Source organism: Lactuca sativa, chromosome 4 (genome assembly GCF_002870075.4).
Source record: "Lactuca sativa cultivar Salinas chromosome 4, Lsat_Salinas_v11, whole genome shotgun sequence".
NCBI classification, from domain to species: Eukaryota; Viridiplantae; Streptophyta; class Magnoliopsida; order Asterales; family Asteraceae; genus Lactuca; species Lactuca sativa.
The window spans coordinates 295,057,717-295,075,147 of NC_056626.2; the positions used below are offsets into that span (position 1 = coordinate 295,057,717).

General features: G+C 33.6%; 2 protein-coding genes across 5 annotated transcripts; one reads left to right on the plus strand and one right to left on the minus strand.

Annotated features, from left to right (window-relative positions):
• The first annotated feature begins 1,171 nt into the window (after window positions 1–1,171).
• On the plus strand, window positions 1,172–7,777 carry LOC111914831 (uncharacterized). Of its 4 annotated transcripts, none has more exons than XM_023910537.3 (11): window positions 1,173–1,419; window positions 1,591–2,190; window positions 2,620–2,793; window positions 3,084–3,193; window positions 3,268–3,338; window positions 3,576–3,636; window positions 3,828–3,951; window positions 4,406–5,185; window positions 5,559–5,624; window positions 5,996–6,769; window positions 7,454–7,777. In XM_023910537.3, exons 1-11 carry the CDS (start codon window positions 1,363–1,365, stop codon window positions 7,571–7,573), a joined length of 2,937 nt encoding a protein of 978 aa, XP_023766305.1. In that variant the 5' UTR covers window positions 1,173–1,362; the 3' UTR covers window positions 7,574–7,777. The 4 variants fall into 4 exon arrangements, with proteins under 4 accessions (XP_023766308.1, XP_023766305.1, XP_023766306.1 ...); XM_023910538.3 differs by having other exon boundaries at window positions 3,274–3,338; XM_023910539.3 differs by having other exon boundaries at window positions 3,283–3,338.
• A 178-nt stretch (window positions 7,778–7,955) lies between these two features.
• Window positions 7,956–11,670, minus strand: LOC111914832 (inositol 1,3,4-trisphosphate 5/6-kinase 4). Its single transcript, XM_023910541.3, has 12 exons — window positions 11,298–11,670; window positions 10,758–10,793; window positions 10,466–10,664; window positions 10,234–10,328; window positions 9,989–10,054; window positions 9,592–9,794; window positions 9,286–9,439; window positions 9,078–9,191; window positions 8,928–8,990; window positions 8,662–8,807; window positions 8,446–8,584; window positions 7,956–8,260 (listed from the first exon to the last, which is right to left on the minus strand). The coding sequence occupies exons 1-12, from the start codon at window positions 11,454–11,456 to the stop codon at window positions 8,105–8,107; spliced, it is 1,530 nt and encodes a 509-aa protein (XP_023766309.1). The 5' UTR covers window positions 11,457–11,670; the 3' UTR covers window positions 7,956–8,104.
• Window positions 11,671–17,431: the final 5,761 nt, after the last annotated feature.

The window sequence follows — 17,431 nt, forward strand, 5'->3', positions numbered from 1 at the left end:
TTCGGGTTTTAGGTCGGGTCGGGTAATTATCGGGTATACCCAAAAATGTTATTTTATTTTTTTATTTTTTTATTTTTGCATTTCGGTTAGTTTAATAAAAAAATTGGGTAGCAAATTCCGTTTCAAGTTAAAGAAGCCAAAGGTATGTGAGTATTTTGAGGAGCATACGCATGTCATTCTAGTCTATTGAATCTCGAGGAAATTAACCCCATGTTTAACACACATATTTTGAATCCAACTAATTTTGGATTATATTGTAATCTCAGCTACATCAATTTATCATGTTTATTATTGGATTAAATAACTCTAATTAGGTTATATTGGATTCAAAACTAGAATCTGTTGCACCACTTCATTGTTACTTTTGTATAATGTATGTTGATGATGCCTAACTAGTGAGAATATGCATTAGGAGAATTTTCAGCCTATAACGAAGATGGAGGCTGAGAATTGCGTATTTGAGGATCGGAATTCGAAACAAGAAATATTGAGCGCGCCTGTGTTTGTTTGTGTCGATCGTGAAGAAGTGAACGGTTTTAATTTTTTTTTTCAAGCGTGCTTTTGCCTCCTGTTACCAATAGTCGAATACCCTATCTAATATATGAGATATGGGATATACTAATATTTAAATATACTATGTATTATTTTAAAAAACGAATTCGGGTATACCCGAAAATTAATATTTATATCTAAAACCCGACCTATATTATTATCGGGTTAACCTATTACCCGAATATTCATACCCGTTACCCGCTTTACCCGACCGATTCTACCCGAATTCGGAACGGGTTGGGTACATAGAACGGGTTTCGGTTATTTTCGACAGGCCTAGTTTGGACATTTACATGTGGAATCTTTAATATTTCTTACTCAATTTAGTGATTTTGATTTTTTTTATATATTAGTCGAGTTGAGCCGAGCCGAGCTCGAGACTTTCGAGTATTTTACGAGCTCGAGCTCGAGCTTAAAATCAAGGCTCGAACCAAGTTTCGAGCTTGAGTATTTTAGTCGGGCCAAGTTTCGAGCTTGATAGTATTCAGCTCGGTTAGTTTACACCTCTAAAAATATGAATGATTTTGATTTTTTTTTCAAAAAAACTATAAAGAATATTGTCCTCGGAAGTTGATCATTTCCTCAGTTTTTCTTTTTCTTGTTAATTTATTTTCTTTTATCTTTATATGTGATTGATAGGGCAAGATCAAGTAAACGTGTTCTTTCAGACTCACATACTTCGACATTTCCTCCCAAATCGCTCGTCCTTGCAATTCTTTTTCAGTTTGTAAGGTTTGTCGTCGTCCAAGGACCTCATTCAAGAACAATCACAACGAGGTTTATGAAATTTTCACCACAGTGTACTTGATCATGAATCCTCATCATAATTCCAATCAAGATCCAACAATTGCTTCCATACTTCAACAGGTACTCTGCTTCCCTTTCTACTTTTTCTTTTTGAACATATTGTTAACTAGCTGATTACTCCATCGGCTCCCAAAACATAACTGCAATTCGGTTTTCGAACGTATTCTTATGAAATTTTATGTGAAGTTTATCTTTATGGTGAGCTAATTAAATGTATTAAATGATGAACAGGTTAACTCTCTCATTTATCAGCAAACGTACAATGGTAGTGTTGGAGGATTATATCCCAATAACAGGCCAATTGATGCTCCATCTCGTTTCATGAATTTCTCTAATCAGCCCATTCCCTTGCGAAGTCCTACGGATCAATTCCCCAACGGTATTGGTGGATTCAATCCACAGCACAATTACAATCCCTTTCCTCCAAAGCAGTTTAATTCTTCTCAACAACAAGGCCAGTTCTTTGCTAATAACTCCATGAATCATCCTGTATACCACCAAAATGTTGGTAGACCATTGCAATTACAAAACCCCAATTATGCCCAATATCATCCTGGCAATTTTCCGATGTTCCAAATCCATAATAAGAATACAACGAGTCATCAAAATCCTGGATTTCCTGCAAGTCAGCAATTTGGCATGTCTAATTTCAGTGGAAGCTCCTTTGAACATGGTAATCAAGGACAACAGAGATTTCATTCACCATCGATGGATGTCAATTTGTCTAATATGGGTCAGCAGTTACAAGGGAACCAATTTCAACCCAACGCTTCTGGTTCAGTTCAAACACAGAAATCACACAACTTCCATGCTACTCCCAATAATTTACAGGTATCAGTTTTGTTGTTATGTTCAGCTTTTTGGTGTGCAATAATCTATGTATTCTTCATGTTGATACTAAAAAACGGATAGTTTTTGGTGCTTGAAAGATTTTTATATCCTTAGTCTCTTAGCATTTCTAGCTGCCTTACTTGATGTAACAAATGGGATTTTTAGCATCAGGTGGCTTGTGGGTAATCAGTTAACTATTGATGGTATAAGTGAAGAGATAATTTAAGTGAGAATGTCCAAATTTCCATTGTGGGCATTAGCACAAAAGAGTCTTTACATATGGTCTTTGACAACGATAGGAGTTGAAGTTTGTAGCCTGTTGCATATGCATATTTAGCTGTGTTGTTTCGGTTATAGTCTATATCAAAAGTCAAAACTACAAAACCTTAATGATGCCTATTTCGTTTTTGGTAATTTTGCATGTTCTAGAACCACATTTCTCAAGGTGTGGGACCCCAAAGTCACAGTTTCCCCATGAATGACCCTATTCGTCATGGTAATCAAGGACAACAAAGATTTGTTTCACAGCAAGGGAGCTTATATTCACTCCATGCTTCTACTTCAGTCAAAGCACATACTCCTCCTACAATCACAAATTTTAAGGTATCAGTTCTTCTTGTCTTATCTGTAGTCTGTAGTCTTTACTTCTTTCTGGCATACAAAACTCATCAAGTTATTGATGCTAAAAGTTGATTGGCTTTATTGACTTGTAATTAGCTAAGGTCTTTGATTTCTATACCATCTACAAAAGATGAAGTTGATGTTAGAAGAGAATATGAGTCACAAATCTATTTTGTCATACAACTTGTTTATAGAATCTGAAGCTAAATTAGCTGGATTTTGTTGAGATAATCCATAAGTAGTAGAAAACATGATAGATTTTTTTGTGGTAGAGCAATATATTCGCTTTAAATTCAGAATGCTATCAACAAGACAAAAAAGGAACTTTGTCTCAACCCAAGAACTTCACAGGAAATAAAAAGAATCACACTTCATGTAAAGGGTATGTTTTATTCTTAATAAGCTTCATAATCTCTTTTTCATTGTTCACTAAATGAATTATTAATTTGCATAAAGCTCAAGTGTGTGCAGATATAAATCCCAGTTTCAGCATGCAAAACATGTCAAAAATGGAAACATGAATAAAGGTGAACACCTCATAGTTAGTTGATGCACTTCTTTGTTGCATAGAGTTAGTTTTTAATTTTAAGAAAAGGTTAAATGTAAGAAAAAACAATATACTTTTGTTTATTACACCAACATATACTCTTATTTTTTTCTATTACAACATTGTGCATTTGCAATATGAATAAAGATCAACACCTCATAGTTAGTTGATGCACTTCTTTCACTAATCATTATTCGTTTTGATTCTTAAATATCAGAGGGTAAGAGCAATGCTTCAGTAAATTCGCATCCTCGAAATTCCACTAAATTTAAAAAAAAGTAATTTCTTTGCCCTTCAATGTTTAACTTGTAGTTCTTTACTTGTATTTTACCAACTAAATTACAACATGATAAATGAACACACGATTCAATCTAATAAGCTATACATGAATGCATCTTTTCGACTTAATACAGAAAGAACTACTTAATACAACTTGTGTTTTTAATAAGGGTAAACTTGTCATTTATAGAAAAGTATGCTCGTTTAATTACATGGATGAAGAAGTTAAGCAGTGGCGTGAGGATCGTAAGAAAAACTATCCCACAAGTGTGAAAAAATCCAAGGAAGAAAAGACATCCATGTTACATTGTAAGGTACGTTAAATAGCAATGTACTTTTATTTCTTTCTATTTCAATTTATTTTCTTAATTCTTTTGGAAAATCTACTCAATTATATACGAAAACTATCCGGTCACTCTACTCCTGTAAGAGCCTTTACTTTTAATTATTTTTGTTATCACCTTTGAAGTATTTTATATATATGGTTATATATTACTCTTAAGCCTATCTTGCTATAAATTATTTTTACACCTAATCAAAATCCAAGAGTTAGAAATAGAAATTTCGGATTCAAATATTGGATCTTCCTTTTCCCTTGCTCCTTGAAAATAAGATTGTTTCGGTAAATCACATCATTCGCAAACCACTTCTTTTTTGTTGCCTCATAACTCAAATGATTATTTATTATTCAATATTTTCCATTTAATATATATATTGTTTACTATCTGAACGACTTTATTTATTGGTGTTGGATTTTCGGTTGAGCAGCCTCAAATAACAAGTGATAGCGGTCATATACGAATATGTACCTTGAATGTAGGAAGAATGGATGAGAATAAGTTGATGCAACTAACCGATGCATTAAGAAAAAGGAAATTGGACATTGCTTGTATACAAGAGACTAAGTGGAAGGGGGCGGAAACCACCGAATGTAATGGCTATAACTTATGGTATGCCAGTCTCGAGAACACTGTAAATGGTGTAGGAGTCTTGCTATCAAAGAATCTTATAGACAATGTAGTAGAAGTTAGAAGATGTTTTGATAGGATTATATCGATTAAGGTAGTGGTAGAGAAAGAGGTAGTGCACGTTATCTCTGCGTACGCACCACATCCCACATTGGAAGAGTCAAAAAAGATGAGTTTTTGGGAATCATTAGATGATATAGTAAAAGGAATACCTATCAATGAATGTATATTCTTAGGGGGAGACTTCAATGGACATATAGGAAAAGATATAGATGGATATGAGACAGTGCACGGTGGTTTAGGACATGGCACTAGGAACGAAGAGGGACACAGGCTACTAGGGTTTGCAACTGCACACGATTTGGTGGTCTCAAACTCCTTTTTTAAAAAGAATGATGCGCATTTAATTACCTTTCAAAGTGAGGGGAAAAGCACTCAAAATGACTACCTTCTTTTGCGAAAACGACACCTTAGCGCGTGCATAGATTGCAAGGTGTTACCGGGGGAGATCAGCATTTCGAAACACAGACTGTTGATCATGGACTTATACATGAGCATGATAAAGCGCATTGCAAGAGAGGTTGTTGTAAATGTGTACTCATTTATAGCAGTGAAAATTGCTTTGTATTTGAATGATATTGCTATAATTGGGTAGATTTTTCAAAGTATAATGTTATAATATGGGAAAATCAAAGTAGGATGCTATAATAAATAATCAATAGAAGTACATTGCTATTTCTTCCATTTCCCAAGCATGCCAACATTTTCTCAAGGCTAAATGTAAGAAATAGCAATGTACTTTCATTTATTTGTGTATTATGTCATCCTGCTTCCATTTCATTTTACTATAACATTATACTTTGAATTTCTTTTCTTATTAAAGCATTGTATGTTGAGAAATCTATCACATTTTACAATCAAATGAGAAACTAAAATATGCTTTTATTTTGTAGGAAATGAAGGAATTACATGCAAAACAAGCTCAATTGGCTTGTGAAGCTGCCGATCTATTTATTCCTGTATGAGCCTTTGCTTTTAGTTATTATTTGATAGCACCTTTTAACTATTTAATATTTTCTATTATCTATTATTTAAAATTTAACCTTTTTAACCGACTAATATGCATTACTTAGTACTTAATATTTAACATCTACTATATATTACGTATTAAATTTTTACAACTTGCTAGTCTCTATCATCTATTTTGTATTACCTACTTATAATTTGTTACATATTTTTATGTCTCATCTATTACGTACCACGTACCGTATTTTAATTATTATTTACTATTTACCATTTATTAATTATTCTTTATATCATTCAACATTTCCCTTCTAATATTTATTGTTTACCATCTAATAGCTTTATTTATTGGTTTTGGTTTGAGCAGCTTCCGAAAAGGCCTCATCTCAAAGGCCAAGTACGAGTATGCACCATAAATGTTGGAACATTGAATGATAAGTTATTGAAATTGACAAATGCATTAAGAAAAAGGAAAGTGGAGATCGCATGCATACAAGAAACCAAGTGGAAGGGGGAGGAAGCTACACTCGAGTGTAACGGGTATAAGTTGTGGCATGCAGGACTAGAGAACGCAATAAACGGTGTAGGGATCTTAATATCAACAAACCTCAAAGACAACGTAGTAGAAGTTAAAAGATGTTGCGATAGGATCATTGCGATCAAAGTAGCCGTAGAGAGAAAGATAGTGAACGTCGTCTGCGTATACGCACCAAATGCCACTCTAGAAGATTCGTTTAAGAGGAGTTTTTGGGAATCATTAGATGATATAGTAAAAGGTATACCTATGAATGAATGTATATTCTTAGGGGGAGACTTCAATGGACATATAGGAAAAAAGGCGGATGGATATGAGACAGTGCACGGTGGTTTTGGATTTGGTACTAGGAACGATGAGGGACATAGGTTACTAGAGTTTGCAACTGCACACGATTTGGTGGTTGCAAACTCCTTTTATAAAAAGAGGGATGCGCATTTGATTACCTTTCACAATGAAGGGTATAATAGTCAAAATGACTACCTCCTTTTGCGAAAATGGGACCGTAAGGCGTGTATTGATTGCAAGGCGTTACCGGGAGAGACGAGTGCTTCGCAACACAAGTTGTTGTTCATGGACTTATACATGAGCATGAAAAAGCGCATTGTAAGACATGTTGATGTACTCAATTATAGTAGTGAAAATTGCTTTGCATTTAGATGTAACTAGAGTGATCTTACCCCCCCGTTTTGCGGAGGTACCAAACATGCTAAATACGAAATTCTAAGGACCAAACCTGCCAATTTACAAAAGTCTTATGGCCAAAGTCTAAAACCCAAAAAGTCTAGGGACCTTACATCACAATTAAGGACAAAACCTACCAATATACGAAAGTGTTGTGGTCAAAGTCTGAAACCCAAAATGTGTAGGTACCCAACCTGTCAATATAGAAAAGTGTTGTGGCCAAAGTTTGAAAGCCAAATAATAGTATATATAATAATTGCTATAAATGGGTAGACTTTTCAATATACAATGTTGTAATATGGAGAAATGAAAGTAGGATGATATAATAAACAATTAATGAAAGTACGTCGCTATTTCCCGCATTTAATTTTTTTTCCTATAAAGTTCTAACTTTATACAAATTTGCCGTCATTGATTTTTTTTATTCAAGTTTACTATAACATTGTACTTTGAACTTTTTTCTTATTAAAGCATTGTATTTTTCAAAGTTCAATGCTGTAATAGGAAGAAATAAAAAATATGATGCTAATGCTATAACAAACAAATCAATGAAAGTATTTTGCTATTTCTTACATCTAATCATTTTCTCATTTATCTTGTCTTCAGAAGAGAAACCCTAATAGGAAAAAACACAAAAAAGAACAGTTGAAAAAGGGAAAGCTCCATAACAAAAGAGGAAAAACATTTCAAAATGATCGAATCGCCAAGAAAGCAAAGACCAGATAATCCCAACTAACAACCCTAACAACCCAAAAATCAATTCTGTTGATGTAATTGTTAGGTACAGAGTAGTATGATGTTATAATAGCATTTGTGTTTGTAATTTCTTGTGAAATATTGACCAAAAGTAGAGAATGTCTTCTTTTGTTCTTTTTATTTTAATTTTACGTTTATAAGGATTATTAATGACACATCTTTTATTCGATATTATTCTAGTCCTCTTAATTTGGTCCAAAATAAGCAACAATCTTTGTTCATACAAAAACTTTTTTCAATCGACATTATTTATCCATAAATAGTTATATATGAGTTTCTTTTGCATCATGTTCATAAATCTTTTTTAAACATCAAGACTACACTTTATAAACAAAGAATAGCACTCATTACAAGATTGCAAACAACAATTGTATTGTGATTCTTTGTTATAACATGCTTTCAATCTGTTTAGTGGCTACAACATGACATTTTTCAAAAAAAGGTTCAAATAACAAAAGATTAATAATCATCTTTATCTCTAGCTTACACATTATATAACTATCAAACACAATTCTCATTCTCTCTCTTTCTAAACAAAAGATACTTCATCTTGATAGCATCCCAAAATGAAGGAATTGCAACATCATTAGCCACTTCTTTGAATGATGGCAAGTAATTTACATCCACAATAACATGATCTCGTGTCCCCTCTTCAATCTGAAATATTAATAACATTTAACATCATGAATATCATAATCAACTTATTCAACAATTAGTTATTTGATCAAATTTTGAAATAAAGATTCAAATATTATCATTGTACTTCAATTTTCAGCTCAAAATCGATCAATTTTGCAAATCTTTTTTTTGTTTTAGGGTTTAGGGTTCATAGGGTGACTCACAACAACATCAAAGCCAAAGATTGTGAGATCAAGAACACTTCTAAGGTAATTTGCAGCATCAGTAACAAGATCAAGATCAAGATTCTGTTCTTTCATTTCTGAAGGCTTCTTGTTTCCATCAGTAGGCAGAGATTTTAAACTGTAACAAAATGGTAATTTAAATCAAATTCTTGAATCAATTTTGGATTTTGGAAACAACAATATATCATGTAATACCTGTCAAATAGTAGAGGTTTGAATTGATTGCTTTCAGATAAGTTCTTCAAGATCTTGGCATTTGGTGTTGAATTTTTCACTGCGTAAAATACCTTTTCCCCCAAAACATAGAATTTGAAAAGAGTTGATGAATGATCCACATATTCCTGTAATTTCAATTCACATAATAAGCACACGTAGTGAAAATAGTACAATGCCCCAAAAGGAACCCTAAAAAAAGATAATACCAAATTTACCCCTATCAACCAATAAATTAAATGGGATACCTGCACAATAGCTGGAAGAGGAACATTTAAACCTGGGAAATCAGCAGCTTTAAAGACAATAGCCTGTTCATATACATAATGCAATTAGGTCGTTTTCTTAATTATTATTTTTTTTTTAAATAATTTAATGAAAAATAGTATTTATATTACCATACTATGAGCATCAGCTACACCACATGCAACTTGAGGTTTTACAATACTTGGTAGACATAATTTAGCATCATGGAGCCTTTTTTCCAATTCAACATCCTCAAAATTATCAACCTGAAAACATATAAATATTGAGTGAATTAAAACAATTTATCATGCATACATTGCATAGAAAGATAATATATAAAATATTAATAATGTAGAAAACCTTTAGAAAATAAGGTCCTCTGATATTGCATTGACTTTCTGTTTTAAGTTCAACCAATCCTAATAAGATTTCTTGAATTCTTAATCGATCCACAACTGGAAAAATGTTATCAAATGGATCGATCACACAACAATCTGGAAGTTCATGTATACACCTAAAACGAGGGCAAATTTGTAAAATACATAAATTGATCTGTATTAGGTAAAAAACAAAAGTAACACTCATATATAGCTTATCAGATTAAGTCAAATCTTAAGAATTATATATACATATACATATCAAGTTGATAATACTTATAAAGTTTACCTCTGTAATTCCAGCATTCCTGTGGTGTAAATGATCTTACTAGAGGAATTACAAGAATTGCTTCTTTCAATTGATGAAATTTCATCGGTTGCTTTATGGATAATAATGTCCACTTTTTTCAATTGTGATAAAATCGGGAGATCAAATGTGAGAGGCAAAAATATCAAGCCATTTTGGGTAGGGTTTAGTGGAAATGCACCTCTCTGAAAACAAAAAGATGATATTATTTAGTTTTCAATGTTACAATAACAAATTTTTATAAAATTTTCTCTAAAAATCCCTTTATTGCATAAACTAGGAAAAGGGTAAAATGGTATTGCATAAATGCACATTTAAAGTTTTAAAGTCATTCTTAGTATTTAGAATTTATAAAAAAAAAAAATGAAAAATATCTCACCTTTGCAAAATCTGCTTCACGAGAGGGCTTCATAATATAACCCACAACCACATTATCCTCACTTGACTACTTGAAAGCAAAGAACAAAAGAAAAACATAATTCTTGATTTTTTTTTTGTATATTCAAAATAATGGAAACAAATAACAACAATCTAAACAACTCCTCTACCAAAGAATTCATATAGACTTCAAAAAAGTACAAGAGATTTGTTATTGAGAAATGTGGAAAGAGACATAAATATTACCTTTTTATTCAACTCACATATTATCATAGGTAACTCTTCTAGTTTCTTTATACAAATCCCGGTTGGATCTTTACTCAAGCCATCACCATCACCATCTAGATCAATTCATTAGTTCAGAAGGGTAAAATGGTCATTTACTCACATTCAGACATTTCATTCAGTCGAAAAAAGAAAAAGACTTTGTGTTAATATAAGATTAAAGTGAGCTTTCTTTGAAAGTCTAGTTACTTACTTACAACAACATTCATCCAACCAAAATTAGATGCATTTGGAAGAATCCCTTCAAAGTTGTTTAAAACCACATGCAAAATACTCCCACCATTGTTCTCCCAAGCTTGAGAAACCACATTTACAGTGTCATCTATGGAAGATCGATTGTAGATGAATCTCTCAAATGAGAATTCACAAATCAGCTTCTCAAGAAGGCTCACCTACAATAAGAATATGAAACCCACTTATTATATTCCTTACAGAATATATAAAAGATTCGATTCATGAAAATCATCTTGATACAGTATTATTACCTTTGCTTCTGGAAAACCTACTGCATAACATATTCCCTGTACAGAAGGAAAGATGAAAGTTAAAATGCTGACAAAAAAAGATGAAATAAGCAAGCTTACACATGAGATTGGTTGTTGATGTATCCAAGGTTTAAGAGTGGTTTTAAGCAACTCAACATCTGAATTCTCATATCTCAAATCGCAATGATCGATCAATTGAAGTTTACAAATTGATTAGTTTGGGGAATAAATCGTATAAAGATCTTTGTTAACCAAAAGGTGAACTGGAAGAACTGGATGGGGGGGAGTAGCGACTCTCCCAGGTTCGTCACTGTTTCCATGGGTATGAATGTATGAACAAGGAGTAATGGATTCACAAAAGAATCCATGGGTTATCGAGACAATTAGAGGTATTTCCACATTACATTTCAAGCAATCTAAAGGAATATGTCAGAGAACCTAAAAAGATGAAATTGGTAAAAGAGTACAAGAATTGCATGCACACCAAAAGATCGGAGAAATCAGAGAAACGGAGAAGAGTGGCCGGAGAGAAAGAGTTACCGTCGGAATGTTGGAATGGCGAAGCTTGCGAAGTAAATAGTCAACTCCGGAGCGAAGTGATGCAGTTTCGTTGTCGTTTGAGGTGGAGTCCAAAATAACAGAGCTGTCCAGCAGAATTCCACGGACACCACCGCCTCCGCCTCCGCCGCCGCCGCCCATCGGATTTTCTCTCTCACTTATGGATTGTTGTTCCTCTTTCGAAGTGGGTATTTTAATTGTATTGATTCTACAAAAAAGTACGACTTTGTTCTGTGTGATTCCATTTCTATAATAGGCGCTACGTGCTCATCGAACCTCACTGGCAATCACCTACGGTTTTTTGATTCCATTCATCGATAAACGCCTGGAATTCATATTATGCGTTATGTGTGAAACAGTGTATTACACTGGATTTAAAAAAAAAAACAAAAATAGAAAATATTTTTTAATACACAACTTCAATTTTAAAAAACAAAAATATTTATTGAAATTTAATATTATATATATATATATATATATATATATATATATATATATATATATATATATATATATATATTAATACTTTACATATATAACTATGATTTTAATTATAAAAATTGAAACAAATCAAAAATTAATAAATGGATAATATTTATTTAAAAAATACCACAAAATAACAAGTGTCAAAACTCATGAGAGATTGACATGTGGCAAGAAAAACCTTCATTTATTAAGGAGGATTTCACAAGTTACGAAGTTTAATGGGTATTTGGGATTGCTTTTTGCTTAAAAAGTCATTTTCAATAAAAATTTCTTTTACTTATAGTTTTAGTTTTTTTAAAGCAAGTTTTAACATGCGTTTTCATTAATTTTTTGAAGAGCAAATGCTAAAAAGTCAAAAGTCTCCAAAAGTTTTAAATTTTGACTTTTAAAACCATAACTTTTTCTTCTTGTTAAAAAATCATTCTAAAAGATATTTTATAATTATCAAACAACTTTTCACACTTTTAGATTTTTGAAAGAGTCAAAAGTTTAAAAAATCATTTTAAAAAAGTTTTCCCAAAAGCCTCTAAAAGGGTTTTTCAAATAAAAGTATTTAAGTTTTTCAGGTTTTATTGGTTTTGTCCTTATGACGATTTTTTGTTTCTTAATGTCTAAAATTTGCAAAGTTTTTTTTTTCCATTTTTGCCCTTGCTACCTATAATAGTAGATGTTCAGGGACAAAACCGACAAAATTTAACAAACTTAAGGACTTTAATATCAAATTTGAAAAACATATTTAGGATAAAAACATGTAAGATTTGTAAACTTAAGGGTTTTTTTTTTTTTTTTTTTTTTTTTTGCAAATTTGAAAAATATACTTAGGGTAAAAACATAAAAAAAAATTGTAAAAATGACAAAAAAAAAAAAAAAAAAAAAAAAAAACTTGGCAAAATTTGGACATTAACGGACAAAAAATATTTACAGGAACAAAACCAATAAAACATGACAAACTTAAGGACTTTTATGTCAAAAGCCCAGTTTAAAACTAGGAAAGGGTAAGAAGATTGTAAAAAAAACTATTTAATTTTGTTTACTATAAAAATACCAATGAATTATAGTATTTATACACATATGAAATTTAAAATTATTATTTAAAAAGAAAAAACACATTTTCATTATCGGTTATAACATGTTAATAACTGAGTTAGGAACACATGAAGTCCACTTTAACTCGGGTTTAATACCCATATGGGGTGGAAGGTCAGAAGTTCAAATCGTGTAAAACCTCTACCTCTGTAAGTACCACATCAGAGGAAATTTTCCTTGGAAATCCATATGAGGGCTGGGTTTGCCCAAGGAGCTTGAATTCGAAGTGTTCGTTCTAAAATTATGAATATGTTTCCACTGAATCGTTTGTTGTTTTAATAAATAAATAATTGAGTTAAATAGAGGAGCGCTTGAACTATGTAGTGAGACCCGTGTCAATTCTTGACATGAAGACCAATGCCTTGCGTAACAAGGTGGTGGAGTTAGTTAAAGTGCAATGACAGCACCAGAAGGGTTCCAAATGGACATGGGAGCCCGAGGAGGAGATAAGGGAGCACTACCCCGAGTTATTTGTAGAAGATTACTCCGAGCATGGAATTTGATTCAAATGGGGGAGAGTTGTAACATCCAGATCTTGGAGGTATGAAAATTAAGCTATTATTGGATTTGGGACTAGTCACAACGTGAAGGTGGCACCCTCACATCATGACATGTCCATAGTATGCAGGTTGCCTTAAATGAGGTGTCACGATGTGACACTATAGGTGTCATGTTGTGAGACCTGATTTAATGAAAACCCTAATTTCGTGTCTTAGACCTATTTATAGGAAGTAAGGGACTAGGGTTTCCTCCACCCTCCATCCCCATCACCTCCAAACCAGAGAAAAAGAAACCCTAATTCCTCTACTTTAGTTTTAGAGCCTACTTTGGTGTATTTGGTAGAAGAAGAAGGTGTTTTGGTTGAGCATCCAACAAAGGAACTTCATCACCATCATATTATGCTTGTTTTGGATCCGTGTCAGTGCCCAAGCTTCAACCTTTATCATTTTACGTTGCTAAATCTAGGTTTTGTCCCATTTTCCCCATGATTAAGTAAGCTTGAATGAAAAGAAACCATAAAGTTGGCAATTTTATGGTTTCTAAGGATCCATTGAGGGTTATATAGTTCAGATCTAGTAAATGGTTGAGTTCTAAACCTTTGCATGAGAACTTAGTCGCATTTTCTACATTTTTGACCTAAAATGAGATCTAGACATGTATTGGACATACATGTCCATAAAGCATCAATTTTTAAGTTGATTTTGGAGTTATTAGACCTTTTAGAAAGTTAGAATGCAAGAGAAAAGGATTATGGTTGAATGCATTAAGATGTCCATTGTACGTAACTCACGACGTGGCCATTTGGAGGTCACGACATGAAGGAGGATTTCCCTAATTATTTTTTCCTGATGTTGTCACGACGTGAGGGTTTGATCCTCACGACATGATAGTGATCTGGACTATGAGAATTGTAACTGAGTTGGGTTGACTCGTGACTGATTCGGGAAAGGGGAATCAACTCTTACTACGTGACCATAAGCTGATCACAATGTGAGGGTCAGCGAGAGGAAGGGTTAACCCTTGACTTTCGACCAGCTTGAATTTTTGTCAAGTGAGAGGATTAAGGATTTGTAAGGGAAAATTGGTCTTTCGCCCAAATAAGGATATACCTCGGTCATTGGATTCAATGAGCCGGGGGATTTATCTTAATTTCTAATTAGGGTTTGTGTCACACCCCCGAACCGATGAGACGGCGGAAATGTCCGGGGGCGGGCTAGACGTCATGTACAGTATCATAGCAATTGCATAATAGAGATCAAAGCATTATAAACACTGTATTGATAAAATAATATTTACATTGTATTTGAATCATTGTTTGACTCCAAAAGCATACAACAAAATATAAGACGCAATAAAACTAGGCTCCGTATTCACCAAAACCTGTGTGAGTACCTGTCTACTGATTTCAAGAGAATACAAGTAGTTTTGAAAAGAGTGTCTGTAACGCCCGTAGATCCGAGCTAGTCAATTTAGAGATAATAGGGGTCGAAAATGACTTTTCTACAAAAGGTTATTTAGAATAAATAATCTTAACCAATTTGTAGAATATGTCTCAAGGGTTCCGTACATATAAAGAACGTTGAAATCTGAGTTATAACGAAAAAGTTATGGCTTGTCGAAGTTTTTTGGCAAAACCGGCACAACACCGGGAGACGTAAATAATGAATTTACGATAGAGGAATTTTTAGCCTTATTGATCTAAAAAAGTTTTAGTATACGTTAAACCGACAACATACAAAAAAAGAACGCCCAAATCAGACTTCGTATGAGGAAGTTATGAATTTTCTAAGATTTGGCATAGCAGTGCACAACCCAAAACTTGAATTTTAGTTCGAGCGGTTTTTGGCCTACGCAACCTAAATGAGAGTTGAAGATCTTATTAATAGGAACTCAACGATAAAAAGACAGACGAAAATGGAATCCGTATGTAGAAGTTATGAATTTTACGCGGACATTTAACAGTATAATCTCCTCCTACTGTTAAATTTAAGATCGGTCGAGGATTAGCTGACGGAGTCTAATGAAAGTTGTAGATCTTATTTTTACCTACACGTGGATATAAATAACGTTTAAAAACATAGCTTGTATGCGAAAGTTACGGGGTTTAGAAGTCGGCAGGGTGATGTGCAAAATCGTTTGACGTGGCTGAATATGGGCCAAGGCTTTCTCCCCAAGGCAAGCCACCAGATGGTGACACCTGTCCATGGAATCGATGAGTAGGACCCCATACTTGACGAGTAGAGCAGGATTCCAACCTATAAATAGAGGTTCCGGGTTCTTTCATTCTTCACACCTTCCTAACTTCACTTTCTCTCTCTAAGCCCCCCAAAACCCCCTAAGCCTAGGTAAACCCCCTAGCACCTGAAGGAAGCCCGAGGCTCCGGAAGCCCCGATAAAAGAGCCTTTCGGCTTGGGAACACTACTCCAGCGAAGCTCGGTTTTGCGAAAAATCCGCAGTAAGTGAGCTATGCATACCCTATCGTTAGTATATTTTATGTTTTAATATAGTAATGTTAGGAACTTATAATGAGTATTTGGGCTATTATTATGAGTTATATAAGTGTTGTTATAATATCCTTTTTAACCAGTCATAGTACGAGGAATCTGGTTTAAAGAGCCGCATAGGGTTGTTGGATTTCTGAAGTGCTATATGCCAAAATGGTCCTGCCCTCCGGTGTTTTATGTCTGGCCCATGTCTGTATATAGTGGTTGAGAAATATTGTTTCATGGTTATATAATAGTAATAATAGCAAGACTATTAATTAGTCTTGGTGAATATTAGACTAAACTCTAGTGGTAATTATACTAGGCTTTGTCAAAGGAAAATTGTGTTAAGAGTAACGAAGTGCTATCCGAGTGTCGAGTCACCACCTTTTCAAGTGAGTGTATGGTCCCTTTCATCTTACACATAGATATGGAGTATTTTATACGTTCTATGTGTGCATATTATATGTATATTTGCTATTTATGCTGGACGAACAATTTTATCAAGTTTATATATGATTTAAATTGTATATGTATTTATATCTACATAATATGCTGGGTAAAACATGGGTAGACGAAATATGAGTTGGATGATGAGTTGAGAAGTGATATAGACCATGAGATAAGGGTGAGAGGTAGAAGATGTGAGAAGCCTTGTTCCTAAATTTTGGCCCCATCATCTAGCAAAGTATGGATGACAACCACAGACTATTCTAGATAGTCCAGTGGAACACTAGCAGGCTCGCAACCTGTAGGTGTTGTGAACGATGTGTTCACCGGTGTAATCTAAAAACCCATTGACCTGTATTGTGAGTGGACTCTCAAAAACAATATTATCAATAAACGAGATAACCCTAGAAGATGTGCCCAAAAGACAATACTGGCAGCTGCGCCTCATAGAGAATGTCACAATTCTGGCAATTGTGCCTAAGCGATAGAACTAGCAGCTGTGCCTAAGCGATAGAACTAGCAGCTGTGCCTGACAGCTGTGTCTTTGACAACGATGGACTTCGTACCCATTCCTTAGGATAATCCTTAGGAATGAATGAATGAGAAATAGCTGATTCTTAGGGTAGATCCTTAAGAGTAAAGAAGATAATGGGGATGGGTAATTGGGTTAACTGTTTGATGATTAAACATAATAATTATATTACTGTGGGTTGAAAACCCTATGTACTCACCAGGTTTCCCAACCTGACCCACTCAAGCTTATTTATATAACAGGTGTTGATATGAAGTCACATTACACTGGGAGATTAACGAGATATAAATCACTAGTGATAATGAATGTAACATCAGTTTATGTTTATGTTTCTGTATTAACGATGACATCCCAAATGTTTTAAAATGAATAAAAATACTTTCCTTCGGAAATTCTTTGATAACGTATTTATCATGTTTTATTGGGAACAAATTCCACAACATTTTTATTAAAGGAGGTACTCTGATTTTTATAAAGCTTAAACAAAATTGGTCTTTTCTGGCCGTGAAAATGGGGATGTCATAGTTGTTATCAGAGCATTAGTTTAAGAGAACTAGGAATATGGATTTATTTCTAG